The sequence below is a fragment of the Syzygium oleosum genome, unplaced genomic scaffold (assembly GCF_021117445.2).
Source record: "Syzygium oleosum isolate NSW1041296 unplaced genomic scaffold, Sole_v2.1 Sole_v2.01, whole genome shotgun sequence".
Classification (NCBI taxonomy): domain Eukaryota; kingdom Viridiplantae; phylum Streptophyta; class Magnoliopsida; order Myrtales; family Myrtaceae; genus Syzygium; species Syzygium oleosum.
This window is the reverse complement of record NW_026607485.1, coordinates 23,793,028-23,809,416: the sequence shown is the minus strand read 5'-3', so window position 1 is coordinate 23,809,416 and position 16,389 is coordinate 23,793,028. Positions and strand designations below refer to the sequence as shown.

Here is a 16,389-nt window from a genome sequence, read left to right as displayed (position 1 = left end):
AGTGACCTGATTGGAAAGCGAGCACAGGCACAAGCAATTGAAAGCTTCATCCCAGATATAGCAAGCGATCGCTATTGTAATTTAGTCCAATCGCATTCTAGAAGTCAAAATAAATAAACACAACAGACTAAAGACCAACAATTAGCTAAATATAATGAAAATGAACGGAAAAAGCTTTTGAATTCGAATATATCGCATATTTAAAGATTATGCTAACAACCTTGAAATAAACAAAGACACGGTTCGCACGGAACCCTCGGTAAAAGTAGCGATCGACGCGACTCGTTTCGGTTGCCCAGTCGATAGCCCCGAGACGGAGTCGGTAAGGACATAAATGCAGGACCGGGATTGGAAAGAAGCCAAAGTCAAATCTGCGCATCATGTCCTAACAAGCACAAGTAATTGAATGTTCATCCCCCAAATATGGCACGTTACGATTTCGCACGCAACATATTCGAATCCGATTGGGCGCATTCGAAGTAAAAAAACACGTGGATTCGGGTTAGAGCACCGCCCCGGTTTCGACGTCCTTTAATTCGCAATGCAGTCGATGCAGGTCTTGCCATAAATTCTGGTCTGTCGAGAAACACCAATGCTGAGAAGGCACGTCTTGGCTGGCACTGTGCATGTTCCTGTTCTGGCTCTTCTTGTGAATGCCTGCTTGGGAGCCAACCTGTGATCCCTATAAGAGAGCAGCTGCTTTGTGTTCTTGGCTCTCCTCGTACTGGGTTTCTCTCTCTTTTTTCTCGAAGGGTGAGAGGCTTGGCTCTCAGTGGATTTCTTCATGGTAAGCTATTTTTTCCCTTGGCTGTTTTGCGCTCCCCCTCTCTCTCTCTCTCTCTCGCGCCCTGTTGTTCGGTTCATTTCTTGGGACGGCCCGGCAAAAAACCCGTTAGTTCGTTTTCGCCCGATGCTCCGACCGATTTTCTCTCGACGGAATCCCGATCTTCTCTCTGTATTTTCGTTATTTTTTGGGGGGTCTTGGGGTGCTGATCACTTCCTGTCCAGCTGCATTTTGGTGTGCGGAGTTGATGGCAAAGTCAAATCTTTCTGTAATGATCTTGCTGTGAAGTGCAGGATACCGAAATGAGAGCAGACGAGAGGGATGAATTTGTGGATTGGGAAGGAAGGAAGGCCAGTTCCGAGGAGCATGGCGGCATAAGAGCCGCATCGCTTGCTTGTGGTAATTTATTTCATTTCTCGTTAGGCTCCCGACTCATTTCATTATATGTGCGAGGGCGACGAGTCATTTCTATGGCAACCACCAGACCTGGTCGTTCGTTCCGACGCTATGAATTTCGAATGCTATATAAGAAAAATGCAAAGCTCAAGAGGGTGTGTTTCCGAACTTTGCCTCTTTTGATTAGATTCGTCATAGTAATTTCCATCCTCTGAATTCCTAAAAAGATACATCCCTTGGGAGCACAATGGAAGGCCTCTCTTCATGCATGCATCAAATCAATCATATCTGTCAAGATTCGTGTAGTTTTGCGACGCTACGTATATTTCAGAATGAGTGCACGCTCAAGGACTCTTTTAATTTTGGGCATGTCTAGTGGTGGAAGTGCTAGAGAACCTGGTGTTCTTGTCATGTGCCACAAACTTTGTCGAGTACTTCATAATCTCGATGCATTACCCGACCCCCGTTGCCGCGAACATGGTCACCAACTTCATGGCCACCTCCTTCCTCCTCACCATCTTCGCGGGCTTCGTCGCCGACTCCTTCCTCACCAGATTCACGACCTTCATCGTCTCTTGGATCGTCGAATTGCTGGTACGGTTAACTGGTTGCTAATTCAATTGAACCAGATAGCTCTAAGGTTTAGAGCTCGGACATATTCGAGTACATTTAACTTGATTATTTGCCCAGAATATGCATGTAAGATATTGTGCAAATTTTGCTCTATAGGGACTGATCATTCTGACAATTCAAGCTCACTCCAAATCACTCCAACCTCCAAACCACAGAACACCCAACAAGTACCAAGCTGCTGTCCTCTATTTCGGCCTCTACGCGATGGCCGCAGGAGTCGGCGGGATCAAGGGGTCTCTGCAGACACACGGCGCGGACCAGCTCGACCATGGTAATCAGAGGCTCGTCTCTGCCTACTTCAATTGGTACTTCTTCTCCTTGTGCACCGGCGGCCTCGTGACGTCGACCGTCATGGTCTGGGTGGAGGAGAACTTGGGTTGGCGCTGGAGCTTCAAGATTTTGATCGCGGCCTTGTCTTTGGCTCTCGCCGTTTTCGTGTCCGGGCTTCGTCTCTACCGGTACAAGCTTCCCCGAGGAAGCGCATTCACTAGAATTTTCAAGGTTGACGAGCTTGGAGGTTTCATTATCGCTATGCGTTTGATTAATGAATATTATTACTAAACAAAAGCGCATACTCGATGCTTGTGTTTATCTTTTTGTTGAAGCGATATTGCTTTTTACTCCTCTTATTAAGGTACTCGCGTCGGCAGCCCGGAATCGGAAAGCTTCCTCGGCGGAGATATGCAGAAGATTTGACGTAGATTCAGAGGGCATTACATCCGCGGTTAACGGAAGGCTTCCCAAGAAGTTCAAGTAAGATTAAGCTGTTCGTTAATTAGTCTTCGATGAGGCTCAGATTAATGCCCCTCTTATACAGAGATCGAGCGCAAATACTAATCGGCGCTTCTCGTTGTGAAACACTCAAATCAGCCTCATTTCACCTACTGATCTATATAACAAAGTCGCGTTGTGAATGATTTGCAGGTCCCTAGACAAAGCGCTGGCCGATGACACTGTAAGCACGAGCGAGGTCGAAGAGACGAGGACCTTCATCGGACTGATCCCGATTTTCGCAAGCACGATCCTGATGAGCTGCTGCCTAGCTCAGCTCCAGACCTTCTCTGTGAGGCAAGGCACCTTCATGGACAGAACCATCCACAACTTCACGATCCCAACTCAATCCCTCACGGTCCTCCCCTTGACCATCATGCTCGCCTCGATCCCCATCTACGAGCGCTTCCGCGGCGGGCTCGGGGACAAGCCTCGCGGCAGGATCTTCGAGCCGCTGCCAAGGATCGGGGTCGGGCTGGCCCTTGCGTCCGGGTCCATGGCCATCGCCGCGGCCGTCGAGGTCAAGAGGCGGAGGGCCGCCACCGACGACGGGGTCGCCCTGTCCGTGTTCTGGCTGGAGTGGCAGTACCTGCTCCTCGGGGTCTCGGACATGCTCACTCTCGGCGGGATGCTCGAGTTCTTCTACTCCCGGGCACCGGGGAGCATGCGGAGCGCGTGCACCGCCCTCGCGTGGTGCTCGACGTCAGTGGGATACTTCCTGAGCTCGGTGCTGGTGTCGGCGATCAACTCGGCCACCGGGAGGCTCGGGCGGGAGTGGCTCGAAGGGAACGATTTGAACCGGCAACGTTTGGATCTTTACTACGCCCTCCTCTGCGTCCTTAATTTCCTTAATTTCCTGAACTACATTTTCTGGGCCAAGAGGTATTGAGATCCAAAAATCCGTTTGGGATTATTCTGATACTTAGAGCCAAATAAAAACATTAAAAGATCTCTTACATCTATAGCATCGCTATTGCAAAATTTATCGTGTTTATTGCAAGAATGCACGACAGGCGATTTTATCGATCTATTTCCAGGGGTTTTTTTTTTCCGTTTGCGAAAGTAAAATTCTGAAAGAGTTAGTCGTAATTCAAAATTAGTTGGTAATTTAACTGGATAAAAACTGATATATTATCCTAATTAAGGTTGGTAATCTATTGGAAGAGTTATAAATATGAAGGGTTGCTAATTACGGATAGTTAAATAGTGAAAAAGCAATTAGAAGTGGGTAATAACTGGCTTAAATTTGATAGCCTTAATCGAGTTGGTAATTTAATTTGAAGTCACTTTTATTTAGGTTAGTTCATATGGGAGTTCGTGAGTTCAATAATTTATTTAATTATGCAAATAAAAATTTGGCAACTTATGAACCACGAAAAGTTAATAATTTTATAAAGGTATTTGACCGCCGCCGGCTGCCGCGGCTAGTCGCCGGCCGGCCGCCTCCGCCGCCGGTCGCCGGCCGCCGGCCGCCTCCGCCGCCGCCCGGCCGCCCGGCCGCCTCCGCCGCCGGTCGCCGGCCGCCGGTCGCCTCCGCCGCCGGTCGCCGGTGAAAAATATTTTCCAAAACTTTTTCATATTGGTCGCCGAACATCGGAAAATTATGTTCCGGGAAAATATTTTCCAGGAAAATGACTTCCGGGAAAATATTTTCCAAAAGGAGAATATTTTCCGCCAAACGAACGGAGCCGAAAACAATACAAATTTTCCTTTTTTGTTTTTTTTTGTTTTTAATAAGGTACGAGGTCGAGATCTCCGTTTTTAAGAACATGAGTTCTGCAAATTACTAGCATTAAGTTTGTCTGTTCTGTTTATAAATAAAAAACCCTGGATTCCGGTCCAGCGAACATCATCGTTGCAAAGCGCGTGCCAACTTTTCATGTTGTCGGAATCCCGCACATTCGGACCTAATCATCTATATTCTATAATTTCGTCTTCCAATAATTTTTGGAGAAATGAAAGTTTCACGAACCCCCATAGATTCCAAATGAGAAAATGACACAAAATGTGCGTGAATTTCGGTACGACATATAATATTATATAGATAAATATACTAGAAGTTCTAAAACTTATCACGAAAGTATAATGGAGTTTTAAAATTTTCAAAAAACATAATTAAATCCCAAGACTTGTCACGAAAATTCAATCGAATTCTAAAACTTGCCTAAAACTTGTCACGTAAGTACAATCGAGTCCTAAATTTTTCAAAAAGTGCAATTAATAATTACACTTTTTGAAAAATTTAGGACTCTATTGCACTTTGTGACAAGTTTCAGGACTCGATTATAGTTTCGTAACAAGTTTTGGGGCTTCCAACGCACTCATCCTTATAATATTATGCTTGAATTTTTAAATTGTTCAACGTGGTCAAAAAATTTTTGTTCAATATGCAATGTCGCCTCTAAACATTTAATTTGTTCAATGCGGTACTTAAACGTTGGTCTAATATTCAGTGTGGTCCGATGAATCAGGGACCACATTGAACTTTTTCTTAGGATATTAATCAATTCCAAAATTCGGAGACCACACTGTCTAAATTAAAAATTCAAAAACGATATCGCAAGATAGAATCCCGTTTCAAATTTATAAAGCCCATTTTCCCGGGATGTGCATGCGTGCATGCAATTAAATAAAAGGTTGATGGGATTGTCAGCCCTGAGCCGTTCGATGCAGAATTTCAAACTCCACATCTTCATCGCCGCTTGATATCAAATCAGTCCGATCTGTTTTTGTGTGCTTCGTGGTGCGCAACCCCGTGATCACGGCGGGGGGGCCCAACCTTCTCCTCCTAAACCATCTCTAACATCTTACTGTGAACGTGCCTTAATCTTGTCTTAAGCATCATTGCAATCACCAGTAAAAAGCCATTCTCTTCGCGTCCAAGGCCCGTTCAGCGTTCACTTTCCAGCTTTATTTGATTCGACGTTGCATTATTTCCGACACTAGATTGAGAATTAGGGGGGCCTGCCCTACTTGATTTGATGCATGGGCCCTGCCTCATTATTTGGATTTATAGGCAATGAAAAATTTGCCATATTATTTAGTAAATTAACATGTTTTAATGAGGAACGGCAGCGCATCAAGTATCGACCGATCATAATCATCGTGTACTCTCGACCATTGTTGCATTGAGCAGTAAATTTTAGATCAACGGTCGAGATGACTGAGATATCGGATTAGAGTATACCGAAAGATGTAGAAGATTCAATCTAATATGTATGCTGATTTTACGCAATAATTTTTTAAATTTTAAAGTGATTAACCGGTCAATTTCTCCTTATAGGACCAAAATCCAATTAAGCTTCCGCGTTACGAGGTGATGAGCTTTCAATTGTGTATGGTTGATAGCCATGTCAAACGGGTGGATTAAGTCGGATTTGGGTTGGGTTGAGTAGGGTCATAAATGGTCCGACTCAAATTGACTCATTCTCTCGTTTATGATCCTTTTGTTCGTAATACAAATCTATTGATTCATATCTGACTTGACTCGTACTTGACCCGATTCTTACTGTTAGAACACTTCCATATTTAACTCAATGTAGGAAAACACATATCCAAATTGAAGTGAGAGCGCGAAGTGAATGAAAGCGGAATGAAAAGAGAATCATAAAGATAAATTAGATCTAAGTAAATTGTAAATTCATTTACAACCATTTATGACCCACTTAACCCATTTACGAATATAATTAACTTGTATAACAACTCAGCCCATCATATACACCCATCATATACGGCACTCATTTTGACAGGTCTAATGATCGAGATTAAAAACATCTTAAAATTAGACTATCAACAAGTAGAACCACATTTATATGTAATTAAAAATAATACTTTCACCTACAACTCTCCAATGAATAAACCATGCGTGAAAGTGAAACACCCACAGCATCTGTTTTCACTATATATTGATGCTCTCACCTTCCACACACGCATCTAAAACCAACCCAAAACACAACACCACCACCACCACCACCATTGCTCACCTTTACCATACCTTCCACTGAAAGATGGCCGCCGCCACCGCCTCAGCCGCCGCTTCTCTTGTCGTTCTCCTTTCGATCACCGCCGCCCTCTCTCTCATCTCCCCCTCCCTCGCCCTAACCTGCAACCCCCAGCCCTCCTTCCCCAACAAGAGGACTTACTCCAGCTGCGCCGCCCTCCCCCACCTCAACGCCACCCTCCACTTCACCTTCGACCCCGCCAACTCCTCCCTCTCCCTCGCCTACTCCGCCGCCCCGCCCTCCTCCTCCGGCGGCGGATGGGTCGCCTGGGCCATCAACCCCACCTCCACCGGCATGGTCGGAGCGCAAGCGATGATGGCGCTCAAGAGCTCCTCCGGCTCCGTCGTCGCCAAGACCTTCAACATCTCCTCCTACCACTCCATTGTCGAGTCCAAGCTGTCGTTCGACGTGTGGGACCTGAGCGCCGACGAGGCTGCCGGCGGGACCATGAGGCTGTTCGCGTCGGTGAAGGTGCCGGCGGGCTCGAGGAGCCTGAACCAGGTGTGGCAAGTGGGCGGTGCGGTCGAAGGAACGAGGCCGAGGATCCATGACATGGCGGATGCCAACAAGGACGCCAAGGCGACGCTTGCGCTGGAAGCAGCAGAGAGCATCACAGGTCGTTCTCCGGCGGTTTCTCCGGCGGCGGCGCCGGCCCCGGCCCCGACCAGTGGAGTTTCGAGGATCGGGGAAGGCAGTAACGGTGCTTTCTTGGTCTTGAGCTTGGTTTTTCTAGGTAGCAGTATCTTCGGGTATTACTAAATGTTTCTTTCGTGAGAATACTGATGTTCTTCTATTAAATTTGAGAGACAGTTTTTTGGGTTTTGCCATAAATATTTTCTTGATGTCATCTCCATATTTTTTTCTTTGCTAGAAAAAACAGCTCTTTCTCTCGATAAAAACAATAATAAAAAGAAAAAAAAAGATAAAGCATAATCCAGTCAACTAAATTCGGTTCAAAACCTGAACTAGACCGACGGTAGCAAAGTATGAAACTCGATTCAATCTTGATTGAGCTCAACTTCTTAAAGCTCGGACAACTCGATTAAGCTTTCAATAAGGTTGCGCTTGACTCAATTGGGCTAGACTTGCTTGGCTGATCAATCTTACTCTAATCTTGAGCTTAGTTAAGCTCGACTTCGACCTCGAGATCGAATTTGTATAGCAAAAAATGCATTTAAATCGAAAAGCAGTACTGCCTATCTACAGAATTATAACAAGAAATTTACATACAATTAAAGTATGTAAAATGCAAGTGATCCATTAAGCTCGTAAGCTATTCGAGTAAAGTAACTCCAAGTTTTGGCTTGACCAAGGTACTTGAGCTGCCTTGAGCTCGACTCGATCTCAAAAAGAACCGAGTTCGAGCTCCAGTAATTCATGAATAGCTTAATTCGCTTGCATCCTTACTGAACAAATATGCATAATTAGTCCACGTTTATGTTAAATAACCACTCACATGGATAGGTTAAATATTCATGAATAGCTAAGTTCGTCAAAAGCCGTAGGACGAAATTGGCCAAATTAAAAAGTTTAGAATCGAATTGACATCAAAGTAATGAGTTTATGACTTTTACTTTTTATAATTATCTCAAAAAAGAGCAAATATATTTGGTCATATTTTTCATCCCAAAAGGGATTAGTTGGTGTTTAGGGACGCGAATAATAACCATTTTATTTATCTGTTTTTCTATTTTTCTGTTCCTAGGAACAAGTTTGGAACGAAAATCCGTTTGGTAACGCAATTTCATTTTTCTATTTCTGGAACAAATTTCTACTCCAGAAATAGGTTTAGAATAGAAATTAGAAGTAAAAAAAATCTACTTTTTTATTTCTGGAACAAAAATAAGAAATGAAAACTCTTCTCATCGCTCGCCCTCGCTGCTAGCCGACTGCCTACCCACTGCCCGCCGTTGCCACCGGTCACCTCCCGCCTCCGCTAGCCGCCTCCCACCATCATCGTCCTTTGCCGTTTGCCGCCGTCCTCTGCTATCGGTTGCGTCCCACCGCCTCCCAACGCCCTCCACCACCACCCGCTGGTGGCCATTCACTGCCGCCTGCCATCTGCTGTCCTCCGCCCCCGCCCGACGCCGTCCGCCTCTCACCATTGGCCACTGTTCACCACCGCTTGCCGGCCATCTTTTGTCGTCCTTCGCTGGTCGCCTCCTCCCGTCCTTCGCCGCCGCCCGACACCGGCCACTATTAGCCATTGCCGGTTGCCTCCCGCTGTCGGCCGCTGCTCGCTGGCCAACTCCCACCACCGTCCTCCACCATCGGTCGTAGTCTGTAGTCTTCCGCTGTTGTGTGACGCCGGGCACCTCCCATCGTTGGCCGCCGCTCGCCGGCTGCCTAGCGCCACCATCCTCCGCCAATCGCCTCCTGCCACCGTCCTCCTCTGCTGCCCATCGTCATCCGCCACCACCCGACATCGACCCACTCCCACCACCGTCCTCTGCCGCCGGCAGCTGTCTGTAGTTCTCCGCAGTCGCGCGACACCGGCCACCTCCCACCATCGGTCGCCGCCATCTCGCCACCGTCCTTCGCCGCCGTTCTTCACCTTCCATTGCCACCCGACGCTGGCCACCTCCCGCCACCGCCGGCCGCCTCTGGTTACCGCCTGCCAGCCATTGGGGAGGAAAAAATTTTGTTTCGTTATCAAACGAATTTCTATTTCAGGAATAGAAATTTTGTGTCATTATCAAACGGGTATTTTGGCAAAGAAACTCATCCATGGAATAAAAATAAAAAAATTGATTTCTGGAATAAAATGGTTATCATTCACGTCCTAGCATGCCAATCAGAATCCTCGAAGATAGGGGCGACGACACATGAACAGGCTCCAAAGATAATGGAGCGCTCCTTATGACAAGTTTTTACATGCTAAAGTGGAAAGGGCATGATGTTTGTGTAAGCTTGTGGGCCGTTGGACTCATGATTTGTTGCTGCTGGATCTTTTACACGTGCTCCGCATGCTTTGCTTGGTGGTCCAACCCATGTTTTCAGCACGACACGGCGTTTTGAAAGTTGAGAGGTCGCTGTTTATGTGCATACCATTTGAACATGCTTAATTGGCGGGGCTTAGACGGGCCGGGCCGGGCCTAAAAATCCTTGCCCGAGCTTCGGCGGTACCGGGGGCTCATAAGGGGAATTGCTTGCTCAGTTCCATCTATATCGCCTCCGAATTACCGTTTGGCTCACAAATTGCGTGGTGATTTTAGGGAGCTTACTCTCCTGAAGTCCAAGCAATTAGGGGGCAACATGTCGCTTGGGAGTCAATTTGCGCACCTTAATCTATACATATCTCTTCAATATGAACACTTGTAAGTACGTGTTACTTTCCCTAGTCAATATTTTGGCTATCTCAATTCAAAGTTTAATCGGAATTGATAAACTGTATCTATCTCTACAACCGTGCATAGGATACGAGCATAAATAAGCTGCAAACTCGAGAGACGTGGACATTTCCATCGGTTTATATCTCCCCTGTCAAGATAAGAGCATACCATCTATTTCGGGCCATTCGCCTTGGGAAAATGCGTGGTGTTTGCTATATATCCTTACCATCCGGCCATCATTCAATCAGTCGAAAATTAACACATCTAGTACGTGCTAAACTCGATTCAACAAAAATACACAAGTTTCTTTTCTAGAACCCAATTATTTCATTCGCGTTAATTGCTTCACTGGACTCCAATTTCCAAACCACATCGATTTGATATAGGCAACTAGGCTTTCATTGTCTCGTCTTCAGCAAACGGTGCTTTCCTAATAGCCCAATTATAAAAATAGAGTCGACTGACCACAGCCATGAACACTTGCAGCACTTATTAATTGCAATAGCTGACCAATACGTTGGTCGCTTCTGTATGGATCACAGGCACGCGAAGGACCCAACTGAAAAAACAAAAGATAAAAGAGGGCATATAATAAAAGCAAGAGAGCCGAAGGGAATCTTTCCGATTTTAACTCTCGCGCATTCAAGGAGAGATAAAATGTAGGTAGGGTCAACATAGACAAATGATATAACTATTTTCATTACAATTATGATTTTCCATAATAAATAAAAATTAATTTTTTTTGAATTTTTCGGCAAAAAGCGGCACAACATTGTGCGATTTATTGGGTTTTGACCCGAGTCTTGAAAGCGGAGTTCTCCGAGAGGTTTCCATCGACATCTTATAACGTCGGTCTACATCTTGGCCTAATGAATTTGATGTGTAGCCGCGATTCACCGTAAGTAACCGATAAGAGTTTCTAAATAAAAGAAAATTGGAAAATGGTTTGAGAGTGAAATTAAAATTGAATTTGCTCTTTATAATAGTCGACACTTGCCTACAAATTTCAGGATGAACAGCGTACTAAAGAAAAGGTCACCTAACTTTTCAGCCGGTCAGCTCTTCAGTCTTTGGTCAAACTTTGGCTCGTACTTTTCTTCTTCTTTTTCCCCCTTGGGACGGTTCCCAGAAGTTCCCTTGATTGCCTCGAGTCAGTGCAGTCTACCAAATAAAAGTCAAGGTAGTCATACTACTCTTAGGAAATATAAAATAAATATATATATAGAAAAAAAGGGACAAATAATAATAAAAAATGAATGGTTGGAAAAATGAAGTCAAGATAATAATTCGCGGGTCATCCCTTTTCGTAGGCATTTGACTTCAATCTTTATGAAATGGGGTTTCGTTTACATCCATCTCAAATTAGCTAATGATGATATAAGCATGCCTGTGTCTTTTTGACCACGAGAGTGGAGTGGACCAAGTGGAGTAACTAATAAAGATGTAGCTGGTCGGTTCACGAGCGATTTGGATCCGATCATTAATTGGGTCATCTGATATCAATAAAGTTTTGGGTAAAATTGGTTAGTAAGGAGTCGAGAGTCGGAATTCGATGGACGGATCAATTTGAGGTTCAGATTACTTTCAGGCGCGTACCACAGATTAGTCGAATTTAGATTTACTAAGTCAGGTCGGGGGGGTGGGGATTCTAGAGAAGATCAAGTCCACTTTTCACCTATTGATCGACCCATGTTTTAGCACGAAAACACATCGATTCGGTCTCGAAAAATTCCGAAAAAATCATGGAAATGTACATACGACCTTACACGCTAACCTCCATGCATTTTCGAAGCGTCCCGGGCGTTCCTAAAAATTCAGATCGCGAGAGCCGCGAAATCCAAAAAGAAAAAATTGGCTAAATAAGGTCAGAACGCGGCTCTCCAATTTGCGTCGGGCTCTAGCGGAATGAGCTACGGAACTTTTTTTACCTTTTGGGCTCGACTCAGCAGCCGCATCGCGGTTTCGCAAGCCTAAAAAAACGCACGGGGCTCCACACGAATCGCATCGCAACGACAGCATCTTCGCGCACGGGGGCTGGTCTCGAGCTCAGAACTCCGGGTCTTACTCTGTCTTTCGGTCTTTCACAAGACCGACCGGGTCCGAACCCGAGTCCGAGGAGCGCCCCCGCCCCGACAAGTCCCCCACGAATCCCCGGGTCCGAGATCGGTCGCCGTTTCGATTTAACTAACCCACCCGCGATTTAAATCTGTTAACCATTTCCGTCACGTGCCGATTCTGACCCTCTTGCGGCTCTTTTGAGCTTTGCCGCGATTATTACACACGTGTGTCGCACGTGATGCCTGGGTTCTGGTCCATCTTGGTCGCATTTCACGAGGCGGGGGTTTGCCATCGAAGCCCTCGCCCCCCCGAGACGCGTGGATTAGTTTTTGCTATTGAAAGGCACGCCACTAATTTTTTTTATTTCTTTTGGCCACCGAAAGACGCCGTTATAATTTGCACGGCCATCCGTTGCTATTTGGAAAACGAAAAAATAATGCCTTCAATTTTCATTTATGAAAACAAAATCTTATGTCCACATGTCCAATCCTCGACGCCACGAGAAACAAAATTTTCTCTGTTTACTGCAAAGAAAAAGTAGTAAGTTTGTTGGAATTTTGTTAATTCGGTTTAAATCTTTCAATTAAGCCACTTGAGTCATAAACATTTTCGCGTTTTGTCAAGTGAGTTCATCCTACTAATTTTGATCGGAAATCGGTGATATGGACGCCATCCATCCTACGTGGCATGACCGGACGACCGGCACTAACGTTGACAACTTTTAATAAAATTTAAATTTTTTTACGAGCTTTTTGTTTTTGTTTTTCCATTTCTTCTAAATTATCCACATTAACACGGGTTGTCAGCAAATTTCGGTTAAAATTAATCGGATGGACTCAATTGGAAAAATGTGAAAATGTTTATAATTCAATTGGCTAAATTAAATGTATTGCACTTTTGCCAATTCAGTTCTAAACTTTTTAATTTGACCAATTTTTTTGGACGGCCAAATTAAAAGGTTTATGACTAAATTAACAAAAGTGCAATCCCGATAATTTGTCACACGTACAAATATACCTTTGGGGATAATTTGTTCAATCGGGTCGTTCGTGATCTCCATAACAGCTAATCTATCGCCCTCAAAATTGTATCATCATCAATGCTTCATACGCTTTTAATGAATTAGCAACATCTATTCTTATCTCGTGCCCATTTCGGTTAGGGGTGAGCAGTTCTCGGTCCTGTCCGGTCCAACCCAAGAACCGAGAATCGGACCGGGAGGACCGGTTCCCAGTTTCTAGGACCGGAGACCGAACCGAGTTCCAATGGGACCAATCACTTATTGGTAAATGCAAGAGGGAATTAGGGAAATTAGATTAGGCTTTTTATTTTTTTCAAATTTTTTTAAAATAAATAAATGAATATATGAAAAAATTAGAAAAATATATATATTTATCAGTCCGGTCCTATCGGTCCTGTTCGATCCAGTTCCCACCCTAGAACCGGGAAACCGGACCGCTCAGTAATCGGTTCCACTTTTAGAAACTGGAAACCGGATCGATATTCTCGAGAATCGGATCAAACCGATTGATCCGGTCCGATTTGATCCAGTTTCAATTTGAGAGATCCATCTTGCTCATCCCTAATTTTGACAAAGGCAATCCCCACTCATAATTTCGATTCTAGCCCCAATAATTACTCAGAAATTCCCCATCTCCCCCTTTCCCCATCTCCCTCGCTCTAGTCAACTCATACTTCCTTAAGTAAGTAGGCTTTTGGTCCCCTCCTCCTCCTCCTCCTCCTTTTTTTTTTTTTTTTTTTGGGCCTTTCCATTTTCCACGTCATCTTCATGTTCGCCCTTCTATAAAACCTCCCTCTCTCTCTCTCCTCTCGCTCTCTGTCTCTCCTCCCCTGTCCGAACCGTTAAGTTCACACTCGAAGTTAGAGCCCAAACCACCAATGGCTTCTTCCTCTTCTCCGCAGCTCCTCCTCCTCCTCTCCCTCCTCCTCCTCCTCCTCCTCCTCCTCGCGCCCGCCGCCGACTCCCTCACGTGCTCCTCCCAGAAGCTCACCAACAGCGCCCTCTACTCCACCTGCCTCGACCTCCCCGCCCTCTCCGCCTCCCTCCACTTCTCCTACAACGCCTCCAACTCCTCCGCCGCCGTCGCCTTCGTCGCCGCCCCGCCCAACGGCGAGTCCGGCTGGGTCTCCTGGGCCCTCAACCCCACCGCTTCCCTCATGATCGGCTCCCAGGCCCTCATCGCCTTCCGAGACTCCGGCACCGGCGTCCCGACCGTGAAGACCTACAACGTCTCCTCGTACGCCTTACAGGAGTCGCCGATCTCGCTCGAGACGTGGGACCGGACCGCCGAGTTCGACTCGGCCGGCGGCACGATGAGGATCTACGCGAAGATCAAGGTGCCCACCGGCGGCGACCCGGCGAAGCTGAACCAGGTGTGGCAGGTGGGGCCGAGCGTGACGAGCGGCGTGCCGGACAGGCACTCGATGGCGACGGACAACATGCAGTCGAAGGGGACGCTCGATTTGGTCGCCGGGCAGAGCACGAGCGGCGGAGGCGGTGGATCCGGGACCAAGAAGAAGAATGTAAGCTCCTGCTTTTATTACTTGCCTTTTTCGGTTTTTCTGGCAGGTTCATTTTGCTTTTTCTTTCGCGCGTTGATTCTGCTGGGTTCAGCAGATTTTGCACTCAAATTTTTTCTTCTCTTCTTCCTTTTATCAAGAAATGAAGGGGCAGATCTGAGGTGGGTTTGTCATGGTTGGGATTTTTACCAGGATTTTTCCTAGGAGAGATTCTTCCTCTGCGTCTGTCTTTCATGATCAGAGAGGATGAGAATCTTTTCTCTTTTCTTCTGCTCTCTGCAATTGTCCATGAGCGGGTGAAGAAGAAGAGGATACGTGCTTAGATTACGGCCCATGCATAGAGATTTGACTGAGGAAGCTCAACTGTGAACGAATTGCTTTCCCAAATTGAGAGTCAATTTTTTCGATGGACCCATGTTGAAGGGGAAGCTTGTTCTTGTTGATTTTGGAATTCGATTTCTGGAAAGAATTGTTTACAATATGATGTCGAATTCGGATGTTCTGTCTTCTTCTTATTGTGGACGAGCGAGATTGATCGTGTATGTGGTTCTTCACCATATGGTGACCCTGATGTTATCTCTTTCGCATTGGTCAGATCCATGGAATTCTCAATGCTGTGAGCTGGGGGATCATGTTCCCGATCGGAGCCATCATCGCGAGGTACGTGAGGGCCTTCCCGTCCGCCGACCCGGCGTGGTTCTATCTCCACGCCTTTTGCCAGTCCTCGGCCTACGCGATCGGGGTCGCCGGTTGGGGAACCGGCCTGAAGCTGGGCAGCGAATCTAAGGCAATCCGGTACACCGGTCACCGGAATATCGGGATCGCCCTCTTCGCTGTGGCGACGGTGCAGGTAGATTCCCCGTCCTAACATCGACGTGATTCCTATTTGGTTCCTTTGTTTGGAATGTTTTGAGTCGTGTCTTGTTATGATTGGGACGACATTGACGTTTAGGGCCCTCTAGAGACGCTAAATCCTATCCCAAATAAGAAATAGACCCTAAAATTGGACTGGTATGGATTGATGTTTATCTTCACACGATCATAGAAATCTTCAAGACCTGCAAGTTGTGGAGAAACTCCGTGACTCCAAATGAAAGGCATACTGCGAGACGAGTTGCAACTCTTGCTGATGTGGAGCGAGAGCGATATGACAAGTCGAGTTCTGTAATTTTGTGCCGATGCGCATGTATCGAATTCGTCCGATGTTGATTTCTCTACCTTTGTCTGGGCAGATCTTTGCGTTGTTCCTGAGACCGAAGAAGGACCACAAGTACCGGTTCTACTGGAATATCTACCACCACGGCCTCGGGTACACCATCCTCGTCCTCGGTATCCTCAATGTGTTCAAAGGCCTCGACATCCTGCAACCTGAGAACAAGTGGAAATCGGCGTACATCATCTTCATATCGGTGCTGGGCGGAGTAGCCGTGCTGTTGGAACTGATTACGTGGATCATTGTCCTGAAGAGGAAGTCGGGTAAGCCCACGAAGCCCTACGACGGATACAACAATGGACAAGGGAGGCAACAACCGCTCGCCATATAACCAACAAAGCAGGGCACCGGCGTCCATTCGGGTTACATAGGATCTGCTGCTACTCACTCACAGAAAACATTACGAGCCTTCTTATCTACTACAGAGTCTTCTCTATTTTGTTCGTCATGCGTAGTTCTAGCCTGTATAATGACTCTTGTTTGACACAGGGTTATTCTTTGGTAATATATGCACAGGTCGTTTGGTCAGCATTCGCTTTCTCCGTTTGTATATGCGCGCTTTGTTCTCCTTTTCAAGCTCGCCATGATGGCATAATCTCCGGATTAACTGCGACTTGTAGGATCTCTGGTGCGTAGACATTGTCGATTTTCACTTCGCTC

The 16,389-nt window shown here is 46.1% G+C and overlaps 2 protein-coding genes across 4 annotated transcripts; both read left to right on the top strand.

Annotated features, from left to right (window-relative positions):
• Window positions 1-574: 574 nt before the first annotated feature.
• On the top strand, window positions 575-3,546 carry LOC115676031 (protein NRT1/ PTR FAMILY 4.2). Of its 3 annotated transcripts, none has more exons than XM_030598883.2 (6): window positions 575-787; window positions 1,078-1,183; window positions 1,557-1,774; window positions 1,910-2,314; window positions 2,448-2,566; window positions 2,738-3,546. In XM_030598883.2, the coding sequence occupies exons 1-6, from the start codon at window positions 785-787 to the stop codon at window positions 3,471-3,473; spliced, it is 1,587 nt and encodes a 528-aa protein (XP_030454743.1). In that variant the 5' UTR covers window positions 575-784; the 3' UTR covers window positions 3,474-3,546. The 3 variants fall into 3 exon arrangements, with proteins under 3 accessions (XP_030454743.1, XP_056172461.1, XP_056172465.1); XM_056316486.1 differs by having other exon boundaries at window positions 1,073-1,183; XM_056316490.1 differs by having other exon boundaries at window positions 576-787; window positions 1,368-1,774.
• A 2,977-nt stretch (window positions 3,547-6,523) lies between these two features.
• LOC115676034 (cytochrome b561 and DOMON domain-containing protein At3g25290-like) lies at window positions 6,524-16,260 on the top strand. The gene is made up of 4 exons (XM_030598886.2): window positions 6,524-7,086; window positions 14,361-14,519; window positions 15,112-15,366; window positions 15,749-16,260. The coding sequence occupies exons 1-4, from the start codon at window positions 6,592-6,594 to the stop codon at window positions 16,058-16,060; spliced, it is 1,221 nt and encodes a 406-aa protein (XP_030454746.1). The 5' UTR covers window positions 6,524-6,591; the 3' UTR covers window positions 16,061-16,260.
• The last annotated feature ends 129 nt before the right edge of the window (window positions 16,261-16,389 follow it).

Excerpts from the sequence above, each read along its gene's own strand:
- LOC115676034 (XM_030598886.2), top strand. The coding sequence starts at position 6,592 with ATGGCCGCCGCCACCGCCTCAGCCGCCGCTTCTCTTGTCGTTCTCCTT. Across the intron at positions 7,087-14,360 it reads GCTCGAGGAGCCTGAACCAG|CTGAACCAGGTGTGGCAGGT; the intron begins GTGTGGCAAGTG and ends GACCCGGCGAAG. Across the intron at positions 15,367-15,748 it reads TCGCTGTGGCGACGGTGCAG|ATCTTTGCGTTGTTCCTGAG; the intron begins GTAGATTCCCCG and ends TTGTCTGGGCAG.
- LOC115676031 (XM_030598883.2), top strand. Across the intron at positions 1,184-1,556 it reads AGCCGCATCGCTTGCTTGTG|TGGTGGAAGTGCTAGAGAAC; the intron begins GTAATTTATTTC and ends GGGCATGTCTAG. Across the intron at positions 1,775-1,909 it reads CTTGGATCGTCGAATTGCTG|GGACTGATCATTCTGACAAT; the intron begins GTACGGTTAACT and ends TTTGCTCTATAG.